Genomic DNA, 13,606 nt, shown 5'->3' with positions numbered 1-13,606 from the left:
TTTAGTGCATTTCAACGGAATTGCGTTGCTAGGCAACATGTTTACTTTACTGTCAGCTGATGTTATTTTCATACACTGCAACAGGAAATAAACTGGGACACATTTAGAATGTTTATGTTTAAAACCGTGTGATGGTCTAAATATTGTATATTTGTGACATCACAAATGGACAGAAATCCTAACGGCTGGTTTCAAATACACAATTTCTGAATACGGGCTGTGTGTATTTCTCCGTATGTTGAGCGTTTTGATAGGCTCTTGAGCCCAATGAGAAGCTGTAGCAGAGTGTTACTCGAGCCATTTGTTCTGTGTGTACCAGGTTTTGCTCTCTTCCGGTCAACCTGCATTGTTCGAGGAAATGTAGTTGTTTTAGCCCATCTGCCAGATACTGGGATATGTCTGGGAGGGAAAAAGTTATTCAGTTTCAAAACCACGAGTGATACATGGTTGTTAATTTATAACATACCATGCATTAAGTCATAATAGCAATGATGCTGAATTCCCTTCATTTGGCCCTGCCCCTGGTTATAAGTCATATACCGCAAAATCAGTCATTCTCAGCTCCTTCAGCTGTGCACAGATTTGGGAGCCATTGTTATGTGGTAACTGCAATAACGGCAATCCCACAAATATTCTTTGATTGATTTTGGGAGTGAAGAATGTCAGTGGTTTTGGGTTGTGTAAGCAAATGCATACTGGATGAAACTCACATTGTTAACCAGCCAGCCAGCAGTTTTCATTTGCCTCCCTCAGTCTCAGTTATGATTGCTCAGACAAGAGTCAGAAAAAAGGTCAGCAATACTTCCTGCAACGGGACCTTTCCCTGTGAGGCGCTCAGATCCGCCTGGAGCTAGGTTCCCACACACTTGCTTGTGCCCACATGCTTGTAAACTGTGGTGTTGGGCTTTTAACCAAGATTACAGAGTGCAAGTCTGAGTCTGTGTCTCTCCCCTCTTTTTGTCCTCCTCAGAGAGCTGTGAAGAGAGGCAGCTATCTCACATGTCTGTGTGATTCTGACTATGCTGCTCTTGGTAGCGCTGGGCATAGTTTTTTCTTTCACTGTGGTCACCGCTGAGAAGGCTGAGAACACCAACCACAAACCACCAGCACCGCTGCTCAACCACAGCTGGATCTCCCTGCCGCCAGAGCACGTACCCTACTTCCTCTACAACAACAAGAGGGTCGCTAAGCAATGCCGCCTGGACCCACTCTGCCCTTTTAAAGTAAGATATGCACTCTGTCATCTTTTCACTGTTCAAATATTTTCTCAGTGTGAAGTGGTAGCATGTTAGTTAGTTTTGCTGTACTGTGAGGAAAAGCTCCTACGAAGCCCTTTACTGTCGAGTGTCTTGAGATTTAGATCTTGACTAACAACATAAAAATTCCTGTTAAATTGTATTTCCTGTTAGTGTTGTGTAAGATAGCGGCATTATGAGTAGGCAGAATGGGCAGCACATTATTTAATGAAGATCGCACTCAGTTGCAGTTTTGAATTATGTTATTTCTGTATATAGATGTGTACGTAAATGGACACTGCTCTCCAGTAAGTAGACACAAAAGATTGTTCTGACCCTTTGCCTAGGGTGTCACACTGATGTTCCATACATCAGAAAAGATAGGAAAGATGGCTGTGATAACTTGTACCAATATTATTTAGAGCATCTGGATGACTCGGGGTTACTCTGGAGTAGAGGTCAACCGATAGTGGATTTTTAAAGGCCGATATAACAATGATAGTTTTGAGCAGGAAAAAGACAATATCTTATTTACTTTTGCAGCAGCACAGTCGGCTACTTTTGCATGCACCGTTTTTAATAAATCATTTTTCTGTCTCTCCGAATTTATCCTGAAGTGCTATTTGGGGGATTACATCATTGGAAAATGTTCTATTTATTTGTAACGGGAGATCCGCTGTTCTGTGGTTTACAATATGACTGGCCAGGATTACTTCTGTTGCGTGTCTCGTACATTGTTAAATGCCACTCTTGCAAACCATTAATGTTCATGCATATTCTGAGGTAAGGATGATCCTTAAGTGTGCGATTTCATTTCATGAATGGATGGTTATGTGGCTGGATTATTTGGAAGAGAGAACGCCAAATCGGTAAGCAAGTTAAAGTAAATGAAAAAGTGAATGATTTCTTTTCCTCCCTGTCTGCCTGTCTTGTATCATTGGACAAAGAGCTGATGGTATTGCATTATGTATTCGAGATATAACTTTTTTTTTCTCCCCCTCTACCTTGATTTTGTGTATGGAGCCTCCATGCAAAACAGTGATGTACGTCACTATGTGACTGGGGGAGGCTGGGCAGCCATCGGCCACTATCAGAGCCCAGTTCCGCCAATAACGATATTTTTTAAAACGTCCTATCACCACCGATTAATCGGTCTACATCTACTCTGGAGTTTACATTACAATTGCAATTACAATTGTAGTAAGAAAATGATTAGAGAAAAGCACATTTTAGATACTTACTATTGTGTAAAGTTATTTTATTTTTATGTATTTTGCAACTCCATCAGCTTTGTTAGCTCATGTCCTTTTAAAATGGTCAAATTTGATGGTAAACTTGTGTCACAACACTATACTAAACTTCTTGTCTTTCTCTGTCTTACTCCATCACTCTCTCTCTCTTTCTCTCACACACATATATTTACATTTGATATACTTGTTTTTACAACAGGATGCTCTGCAGGATCTGTCTGCCTGTTGGGGCTACGAGAAGAACTGTGATCCAGGGAAGCGCTTTAGCTATCCAGTCTGCACCAAAGCTGACTCTGGATGGTACAGTTCCTCACAACACTTCTAACACACTTTATGTTCCCACTTTGTCCTCCTCACAAGTATAATGCCGTTTACGTAATTTACTTCCCACACCTCTCCTAGCAGCCAGCTATGATGTATCAGTTGCTCAGTAATCTTAAGTATAACAAATAATAGTAATCTTTTATTCATAGGTATTGAATTTACTGAACCACAGCCTCGTTGCTTTTCCAAAGTAAAAGTGTACTCATTCATAGCATGCATCATTGATGAACCATTATGGTTTTCAGCTTTGATGATCTGCTTAAATCTCTGATCTGTCAGGGCCCGTTCTCTGGAGGCAGCCCAGGAGCTTTTCTGGAAGCAGGCTGATTTTGGCTACGTCAAGGAGCGCCTCTCTGAGCTCAAAACACTCTGCACGGCCAACAAGCCAGTAAGTCTGCTCATTTCCTTAGTTCCCACGGGCCTACTGAGTCAACAGGAAGAAACAACATGTAGAAACAGACACAGTGTTGAACAAAAGAGTCCACAGACAATAGGCCTGAACATAATTTGCTGTTCAAAAGCAGTAGTGTAGAGAGTATAGTATAGAGACCACTCTCACAACCTCTAAGGTCCAGAGTTAATATCACGTAAAAATTAAATATTTCTTCTCTTAATATTTTTCCAGGGGGACTCATCATTAAGATGTAGCAGCCACACTCGCTACTGTAAGGCAACTAACCTTTACCTGGACCTACGTAAGCCGCGCAGAAGTCTTGAGAGGTCAGTATATTTGAAAGCGACATATATGTGAAAAAATTAATTGCATTGACACAAACTCATCCATGTTTGTGTTGCAGGTACAATGAGGACTTCATTCAGAAGGGTGAGATTGGCGGATGTTGCAGACTGAACAAGCGAGCACTTGCTGCCGAGGGAGAGCACAAGAGCCCCTTGCAATCTTGGTGAGGCAGGACACACACACATTCACCCACTCATTTACTGAGCTTTAGCCAATGACGTTGGTATGAGCTCTTGGGAATTGGAAAAAAACATACATTTATGGTCACTAACAGAGGCTAAAAGCATGTTCCCTGACCAGGAATCGAACCCCGGGCCGCTGCGGTGAGAGCACCGAATCCTTACTATTAGAAACATTCTTAGGATACTTATTTGTTTATGTCCTGTTTATCAACTTTTATTTCGTAATTTTGCATTTATGTATTTATTTCCATATTTATTTCAACTTGTTTTAATTTATTCTTTTATTTATTTATTGATGCTTGAGTATTTTTTTGTCCTCCATATGTAGAATACAGGCCTCAATGCTGTTTTGACTTTAAGTTACTAATAAGGACAAAAACTCGTGTTCCCTGACCGGGAATCGAACCCGGGCCGCGGCGGTGAGAGCGCCGAATCCTAACCACTAGACCACCAGGGACATGCTTCTGCCTGTTTAGGGAACTTGATTTGTGGATCGAATAACATGTTTGACAACTGTCAGGATGGGACTTTTTGGATGTAGTAACACAGACCGTCAATAGGGGGTGCTCTGTGCACTGTATTGCCAGAATTTTGCTGAACAGGCCTCTGTAGTTATTAATATCCTGTACACAGCACGACTGAATTAATAATAAATCATCACCGGTGATCCAATCCTGCTTTGGACAGGGATTAGGACATCCTACCTCATTAACATACAGAGATAAAAATACATAAATAAATATATAAATAAATACTGTATAGTTGTACGATAATGTTGAAATTAACTTAAGATATTTATTTATTTATGTCCTATTTAACTCTCAATGTTTATTGATTTACTTATGAATTTATCTATTTGTTTCCATGTTTATTTCAACATTTATTTTTTTATTTCCATATTTATTTATTGATACTTGAGTCATTTTTCGTCCTCCTTATTTAGAATGCAGGCCCCCATGTACTTTTGACTTTTGGTTTGTTACTAAACGGGGCCAAAATCATGTTCCCTGACCGGGAATCGAACCCCGGACCGCGGCGGTGTGAGCGCGGAATCCTAACCATCATGGTCACTGGCGATACAGTCTTGCTTTAGACAGAGGTTTACATTCATTATTATCCTCCTATTTAGAATGCAGGCCTTTGTGTACTTAGGACTTTTAGTTAGTTACTGACAAGGTGCTAAAGGTATGTTCCCTGACCGGGAATCGAACCCGGGCCGCGGCGGTGAGAGCGCCGAATCCTAGCCACTAGACCACCAGGGACATGCCTCTGCCTTTTAGGGAACTTGATTTGACGATTGAGTATCACGTTTGACAACTGGCAGGATGGGACTGAATAAATCACTCATCACAGGCGATTCAACAAGTATCATTTGCTTCTGTAAGGCTTGCCTAATTGACCAATCCAGCTTTAGACAGAAGTTGGGACCTACTACCTCATTAACACACAGACATAGAAATACATAAATGAATATAGTTGTACGAATACGTAGAAATAAACTTAAGATATTTATTTATTTGTGTACCATTTAATTATCAAAGTTTATTTATCTATTTCTTTCCATATTTCTTTTGTTATTAATTTATTTCCATATTGATTTAGTGATACTTGAGTCATTTTTGTCCTCCGTATTTAGAATTCAGGCCCCCATGTATTTTTGACTTTCAGTTGCTAATAAGGGCCTAAATCATGTTCCCAGACCGGGAATCGAACCCGGGCTGTGGCAGTGAGAACGCTGAATCTTAACCACTAAGCATCTGCCTTATAGGGAACTTGCGTTGTGGATTGAATAGCACGTTTGACAACTGACAGGATGGGACTTTTTTGATGTAGAGGCAGCTAATGTCCTGCCTGGAGAATTAGCAGTTACAGTATGTGTCATGTTTTCTTTGAGTCAGACCAGCTATATACCAGCTCCATTATAGGGGAAACAGTGTAGTTAAAATTTAAAAAGTCTGTTAAATCTGTTACAGACACAAAGGCATGTGGAGTAATCCCAGTAGGAGTACTAGTTTCCCCCACCCCCTGCCTTAGAAACCTGTTGACTAAATTAATCACACAAACTAGCACCTATTGTCATTTCAAAAGAGACACCTAGAGAGGTGCTTTGAAATGTTAAACAGAACTAATGACTTCAGTCCTCTAGTCCTCCTCACCTCACTGATATAAATAAAATGTAACTCCTAGACCACAACATTTAATTTAGTTATTTAATAAGTTATTTATGATTTAATAAGTTAATCTAAGTTGTTTACCTTTACCTTGCATCTCAAGTCTGTTGTTGATATGATCATATTTCTCAAGGCAGTGAACAACACGCTGCTCCCTCTCAAAGCAGACCTAAATGGGGAGGCAGGGCCAGTGTGGAGGAATGTGGGGGGTGGGGGTTTCCTCTGTTAGGCATGCGGGCTAGTGGCGCAATGGATAACGCGTCTGACTACGGATCAGAAGATTCTAGGTTCGACTCCTGGCTAGCTCGTTCAGTGTTTTTCCTCATATGTGCACTGAGTTCTGCTGCAATAGACGAGAACAATATGACCCGATGCGACAGTATATGTAAAATGCTGCTCATGAAGACACAGTATGATCAGTGTCAGTGTGTTCCTTGATCTTTGAATGGGATTTAGAATGGCTGGTGCTGAAACAAGTCTGCCAAAATTGATGTTTTGTAGCATGGCTTTATATATGGAGGACAAAAAATGACTTCAGTATCAATAAATACAGTAATAAATAATTAAATACAGAAATAAATAAAAGGATAAATAAATGCTGAAATGGTTATGGAAATAACTGCATAAATAAATATCTTAAATTGATTTATTTATTTATTTCAAAAACGTTCTGCCTACTGAAGCTTTAAGGTAGTGAAAAACACGTTGCTCCATCTCAAAGCAGTCCTAAAAAGGGAGGCAATGACTGCAATAGACTAGAACAGCCATATTTCATCATTTTCCTCATCTTAAATGCATCATTCATCATTCACAACACAAAATTGCCATTTATCATTTAAGGGAAATGACCTCAAGGGTGGAAGTAACAAAAAATAATAGCAGAAAAGGGAAGTGATTGAAATTGTGAATTGAAAAATCAGTTGATCTGATAAACTTGATTGGCATTTTATTGAAAATAACATTTATCGTTTACGGCACGCAATATTTCTTACTTTCGCCCAAAATGTCAATCAAAAACCACATCCGCTGGGAGAGTGCGGTTCGCTGAGTCGCCTTGTTCTATTTTTTTTTTTGATTGGGTTGAAGTAACAAAACAATACTTTTTCAAATAAAATGCCAATCAAGTTTATCAAATCAATTGACAATCTATTTTTCCAATTTACATACATTTTCATCACTTCCCTTTTCTTCAATTATTTTTTGTTACTTCCAACCTTGAAGCCACTTTCCTTAAATGATAAATGGCAATTTTGTGTTGTGAATGATGAATATAAGATGACGAAAATGATGAAACATGGCTCAGTTTTCATCATATCACAACTGTTTTAGTCAAATCAGCCCCAAATTAATCAAATCACTTGATAAATTGTCACCTAATTTTTCATTTCACATCCATTTTTATGGCTACATTTTTCAATTGGCATGTATTTTCATCCCCTCCGTTTATTTCAATTAATTTTTGTTACTTACACCCCTCATAAGGTACCCATATATAGATTTTAATAGGCTGTGAGGAAAAAGCACGGAAGCCTATCTAGAGAAAAGAAAAGAAATCAGTCTCCCATTCATCGTCTATGGAGCAGCTCCAGACTTTATACCCTATGACATCACAAGTTTGAGACTTACTTCTCTGGTTTCTGGCTTTGAGAGAGAGAGAGAGAGAGTAACTCATGTTCACAAATATTGATTGCACTTTCCTAGGCCATTGAAATAACATATTGGAATTTTTAATTTAGGTGGTGTTCCCCTTTAAGGTAGTGAAAAACACGTTGCTCCCTCTCAAAGCAGCCAGGAATGTCAGGGGGGTAGGGCTTGTGCTCGATTCTCCTGTTTTGTTAAAAGCACATGGTGCCCTGGCGGGCTAGTGGCGCAATGGATAACGCGTCTGACTACGGATCAGAAGATTCTAGGTTCGACTCCTGGCTAGCTCGTGTGATGTTTTTCCTTGTGTGGAGAGAGTTGTGCTGCAATGACGGAAATAGACTAGAACAATGAGAGCAAATGTGACAGTAAAATGCTGCTCATAATGTGCCCCTAATATAGCAGTTCATAATCCCTTATTCTAACTATGAAACATGTTCTATTTGCTATTAATTAGTAATTGCACACAGTAGTCTTTCCTGGTGTTTAATTTAAAGTTATTGCATTTGTTAAAAATTATCCCTTTCTTGGGCACTTTAAGAGTAACTCTATAAACCGGGTTCAGACCGACATTAGCCCACAGCTGTTGTCTGTGTGACCACAGCCTTACACAGATTACTAACACAGATGACTAATCTTCTGAATTTGGCTCACCACTCATAACAATTCAAACAATCTGCTCTGTCAGACCTGTTTTATTATAGCATTGAAACTGGAAAGCCTCCACTGATGGTGTATGATGTAGGCTTGTGAAATGAATTTAACCATACCTGAAATTATAAACTAGAACAGAGTGATGGAATCTGACACCATATGCAAAGTCTTGCTCATAATGTGAACCTAATATAGCAATTCTTAATATGTTATTCTAATTATCAAACATGTTTTGTGATACCATTCATTATCAGTTTGATTCTCTTCAAGCAAAAGTCTGGCAATACAGTGCACAGAGTAGCGACAGTCTGTGTTACTACATCTAAAATAGTCCCATCCTGCTAGTTGTCACACATGCTATTGAATTGAGACAGCAAGTTCCCAAATAGCAGAAACATGTCCCTGGTGGTCTAGTGGTTAGGATTCGGCGCTCTCACCGCCGCGGCCCGGGTTCGATTCCCGGTCAGGGAATGTAACTTTATCCCTTTTCAATAACTAACTAAAAGTCAAAAGTATACGAGTGCCTGCATTCTAAATATCGAGGATGAAAAGTGACTTAAACATAAATAAATAAATACAGACATAAATGTACGAATAAATAAAAGTTGGTAATTTAACAGGACTTAAATAAATAAATAATAAAAGTTTATTTCTACATGTTTGTACAACTACACACAACTGCAATTTATTTTTATGTCTGTATGTCAGTGAGGTAGGATGTCCTACCTTCTGTCTAAAGTAAGACTGGATCGCCGGTGATGATGATGGTTAAGATGCAGCGTTCTCACCGCCATTCCCTGTGTTCGATTCCCGGTTTAGGAACATGATTTTGGCCCTTATTAGAAACTAAAACTCAAAAGTACATGCGGGCCTGAATTCTAAATACAGAGGACAAAAAATGACTCAAGTATCACTAAATCAATATGGAAATAAATTACAAAAAAAATCAATAATTAAATAAATATGGAAATAAATAGATAAATAAATACATAAATAAACTTTGATAATTAAACGGTAAACAAATAAATAAATATCTTAAGTTTATTTCTACGTATTCGTACAACTATATTAATTTATGTATTTCTATGTCTGTGTGTTAATGATGTAGGAGGTCCTAACTTCTGTCTAAAGCCAGATTGGTCAATTAGGCAAGCCAGACAGAAGCAAACGATACTAGTTGAATTTCCCCTGTACATGATGAAGATACACTATTGTCTGTGATGAGTGATGTATTCAGTCCCATCCTGCCAGTTGTCAAGCGTGCTACTCAATCGTCAAACCAAGTTCCCTGAATGATAGGGGCATGTCCCTGATGGTCTAGTGGTTAGGATTCGGCGCTCTCACCGCCGCGGCCCGGGTTCGATTCCCGGTCAGGGAACTAGACTTTAGCCCTTGTTAGCAACTGATAGTCTAAAGTATTTGCGGGGCCTGCACTAAAAGGCCCAATTCCAAACCACCCTCTACCTACGCACTTCCTCTCCGTTCGCATGGAGTGCCATATTAAGTGCCATTCCAAACCAATTCACAGGGAGTGGAAGTGGGTTATAAGAGCCTGCAACGATGCCGACTTAACCAGCCGCCCTTACTGACGAAGTGCAACGCTGTTTTGTGTACGTCATGGAACACGATCCAATGTAAGTTCCGTGCGACTACCGGTACAAACATTTACTTGTAATTTGCTCAAACTGATAGACATTTAATTTATTCTACTTTATTGTCATACAGACGTCAACAACATATATTAAATAGATTGTATTTAGGATCAAATATACCCTTGTCCAGTCTAGAAATTGGTAGACATGTTCATTAGATTGTAAATTGTTATATATTGTATGTACACAACATATATATATTTATTATTTTTACCTCTATCAGGAGCTATAACCCCATAATTTATTATATCTTCAACTGTGCAATACTGACTTAACAGTGCAATAATTTGGTGCATTAATTCAGCTGTACAATAATCTGGTTTATTCCAGCATTAAAACTGCATTTATTTATACAGTACATGCTAACTTCCTGGTTGGCCTACAAAAATACATCATCCCTGAAGCACTCTATTGAGTCTATTTATTCAGTTGTGTAGTGTACAGGACATTAATATCTACAGAGGCCTGTTCAGCAATACAATTCACAGAGCACCGGCTAGTCCCATCCTGCCAGTTGTCAGACATTGTATACATTCCACAGGGTTGAGAGCATGTCCCTGGTGGTCTAGTGGTTAGGATTCGGCGCTCTCACCGCCGCGGCCCGGGTTCGATTCCCGGTCAGGGAACGAAACTTTAGCCCTTGTCAGTAACTAACTAAAACTCAAAAGTGCATGGGGGCCTGCATTCTATATATGAAGAACGACTCAAGTATCAGGAAATGTATAAATGAATAGAATTAGTTGAAATTGGACCTCTTGCTGGCACTTTTAGTGTTACTGTTTCACACAGATGTCAACTGAATTAATCTTCAAAAATTCAAATAATTGTATCAACCAGACCTGCCTGAAGCATTGGAAGTGTGAAATCAGTAGACTAATTTCTTTTGATTTATGTGTCTGGTTTTGTCAGGAAGTGAAGTTCCTGTATAGTGAATACTCCCGTCAGGACACAATTTAGTTTGATGAATTGAAACATATCACTCCCACCTTAATCCATATTTAAAAAGAAATGATGGAGTTTGGACCAGCATTCCTTATCAATGCATTACATGAAGTGTAAGGTAAGGCGAGCCTGTTTTCGGTGGGCGGCTCACTGAATAACGTGTCTGACTACAGATCAGAAGTTTCATCTTTCCTTGTTTGTTGTCAGAGGGGTGCTGCGGTGACTTTAATAGACTAGAACACAGTGATCTCTGAGTGAACAGAGTGCTCTTCTTGCTCATAATGTGCACCCAATATAGCAATTCATAATATCATATTCTCATTATCAAACATGTTCCGTGTTGCCATTCATTTTTAATTTGATTCTGTTTGATTCTATTGTAACTTTTCAGTCTGTGGCATTTGTTAAAATGTGATCCTTCACAGGCACTTTAAGAGTTACTCTGTTACACAGATATCAACGGGACTTTGCCCTAAAGACTTTGACATACCATTGAAACAGGAAAAACACCCTTAACAGGTTAATGTCATTTGCATTGAGGGGCCTGGTGTTGTTTATCCAGTGAGGTTCCTGTATAGTGAATGTCAGTCCCACCTTTAGCCATACTGAACAATGCATAACAATCGAGTGTTAAGATTTTCTGAAGGTTTGAAATGACCTACCTGTGATGAACTGTTGTGTGAAAGCAAAGCACCATTTGTCTCACCCAAAATACCATCACATTATCAATCAATGTCAAGCCTAATGAACTAGCCCTCTCCAAATGATGAATTCAGTAAAGGAGACGCTTTGGCAGTGGGTTGACTTTGAATCAGAAGATTCCAGGTTTGACTCCCGGTTAGATTGTGCTGCGTTGCATTTCTCTCATTTGTGGACAGAGGGATGCTGCAGTGACGACTAGAACAGTCCTCTCAATCAGACCTGGGGAAGTTGTCGATCAATAGTACATCACTTTTTTTATTCTCAGACAATACTACCCACCCCTATTTGGTTTCTTTATATGAAAGGATCAGTCGTCACACCCAAAATGCACCTGATTCAACCGTTATTAGGCCATTAAATAGCCGTTATCGGTCGCTATAAGCACCATAGATGTAGATCATTAGGGGACTACTACACCTACTACGTTGTAAAAGTGAAAGTGAAACTTAAAAGCAACACGTTCTAACACGTTGTGAAACTGAATGAAACGTTACGTTTTGAACACAAAGAAAAAGGCTTCTTTAGGTTTAGGCATCAAAACCACTTAATTAAGTTTAGGGAAAAACATTGTGTTTTGGCTTAAAGTAACACGTTTCAAAAGGGAAACTTTAAAACTTGTGAACACAAAGTCATCTACATGTTGTTGGATGCAAACCCTGTTCTCCTGGGTGAAAACCAGTTTCTTGATGCTTCCACTGGCAGCAACCAAAGTCAGACCAATCCTACACATAGGAGCTTTAAAAGAAGTCAAAGTCACAGCTCTGGTTGTAATGTTTATTTCCATGGTGTGCCACCTATACATGTGTTAATGCAGATTTACAATACTAAACTGATGTGCTGTGTTGCTCTGTTTTGTAGGTATGCTGAGCTGCAGACATACACAGAGCTGGACTTTCATCCCATAGAGGATGGACACTGTGACGTCGTCATTGAAAAGCCCACTGTTTTCATGAAACTGGATGCTGGTAGGTAACGAAGATTTAAAGCCCTGCAGACCAAACAAGTAGCTAAAACCTTTACTCTTATTATACCGTAATGAGAAAACAATAGACATGCTCTTATGTACATTATGTAATAGCAAGGATTCCACCAAAACTCACACTTTCTAAAAAACCTTGTTGGAATGATACAGTAATGTATTGAATATTGTTCTTTTAGTTACCAGTAGTAAAACAGACAGATGTTCCCAAAAATAACACTTATGTGTTTTTCTAACAGGGGTGAACATGTATCACCATTTCTGTGACTTTGTCAACCTCTACATCTCCCAGCACATTAACAACTCCTTCAGCTCAGATATCAACATCATCATGTGGGACACGGTGGGTACCTGATGTTTCCCACTACAGGAGGGGAGGGGGTAATCTAGAAATTTCTTAATTTGTTGTTTCTATTTAAGGTTAACCAGCACATACTGTACACTTAAAACATAGATGTTCAAATTCAAGCCAACATGCCTGTTATCATCACTGAAAATGACAACAATTCATAAATGTCTTTGGCTGTGACAAAAGAAGATAGATGTTTAAGATGCTTTATTTAGCTGTCAAAATAAAACACAGGGCAGGATTTTCCATGCGTGCTGCCTCCAGTGAATTGGTAACTTCCTCCTCTAGCTACATAAGAAATAACTGAAGAGTCACACATCCTGTTCAAAGATACAACTTTTGATTAAGATTATTATTATGTCAGATGTAGCGGTATATTTTAGCTTTTTCTCTCTGACGTCACTCTCCCAAATAACATGAAAACACAGTCATACAAATATTGAAAGAGGTTGTGTCCAAGACAAATGAAAAAAAGTGTCTGAAAATTGATTCACACTTGCCAACTCTCCCGATTTTATCGGGAGACTCCCATTTTTCATTGCCCTCTCCCAGTTTCCTAGCGGGGTCACAATTCTCCTGTATTTCTTCTGATGTATGACCAATTTTCACACCTTTTTTTCCTTTTCTTTATCACAACCTGTTTCTGGCACTGTACAGTGTGTATAACCTGTTTACAGCTACACAGTACGCTCGCCGCACATTGCAGCACGCAGCATCCAGTTGGGCTTTGCTCGACGTAGCTAAAAGCCATCGTGGCGCGGCACAAGCAACTGGAAATAATGAGTT

The 13,606-nt window shown here is 39.2% G+C and overlaps 1 protein-coding gene and 7 non-coding genes across 10 annotated transcripts in view; 6 read left to right on the top strand and 2 right to left on the bottom strand.

Annotated features, from left to right (window-relative positions):
- eogt (EGF domain-specific O-linked N-acetylglucosamine (GlcNAc) transferase) overlaps window positions 1-13,606 on the top strand; it is a 29,761-nt gene that overhangs the window by 1,322 nt on the left and 14,833 nt on the right. For all 3 annotated transcript variants that reach the window (XM_037779511.1, XM_037779491.1, XM_037779502.1), the window contains exons 2-8: window positions 971-1,223; window positions 2,685-2,785; window positions 3,089-3,197; window positions 3,435-3,529; window positions 3,607-3,711; window positions 12,351-12,457; window positions 12,711-12,814. In XM_037779511.1, the coding sequence (XP_037635439.1) occupies window positions 1,020-1,223; window positions 2,685-2,785; window positions 3,089-3,197; window positions 3,435-3,529; window positions 3,607-3,711; window positions 12,351-12,457; window positions 12,711-12,814 (825 nt within the window). In that variant the 5' untranslated portion in view covers window positions 971-1,019. The remainder of the gene's footprint in view (window positions 1-970; window positions 1,224-2,684; window positions 2,786-3,088; window positions 3,198-3,434; window positions 3,530-3,606; window positions 3,712-12,350; window positions 12,458-12,710; window positions 12,815-13,606) is intronic.
- Window positions 4,116-4,187, bottom strand: trnae-cuc. The gene has a single exon. It is a non-coding gene; the product is annotated as a tRNA-Glu (tRNA).
- trnae-cuc lies at window positions 4,921-4,992 on the bottom strand. Its single transcript has one exon. It is a non-coding gene; the product is annotated as a tRNA-Glu (tRNA).
- trnar-acg lies at window positions 6,137-6,209 on the top strand. Its single transcript has one exon. It is a non-coding gene; the product is annotated as a tRNA-Arg (tRNA).
- Window positions 7,760-7,832, top strand: trnar-acg. Its single transcript has one exon. It is a non-coding gene; the product is annotated as a tRNA-Arg (tRNA).
- trnae-cuc lies at window positions 8,596-8,667 on the top strand. Its single transcript has one exon. It is a non-coding gene; the product is annotated as a tRNA-Glu (tRNA).
- Window positions 9,503-9,574, top strand: trnae-cuc. Its single transcript has one exon. It is a non-coding gene; the product is annotated as a tRNA-Glu (tRNA).
- Window positions 10,403-10,474, top strand: trnae-cuc. Its single transcript has one exon. It is a non-coding gene; the product is annotated as a tRNA-Glu (tRNA).

This window comes from Sebastes umbrosus, chromosome 1 (genome assembly GCF_015220745.1).
Source record: "Sebastes umbrosus isolate fSebUmb1 chromosome 1, fSebUmb1.pri, whole genome shotgun sequence".
NCBI classification, from domain to species: domain Eukaryota; kingdom Metazoa; phylum Chordata; class Actinopteri; order Perciformes; family Sebastidae; genus Sebastes; species Sebastes umbrosus.
This window is presented reverse-complemented; position numbering and strand designations above follow the sequence as displayed.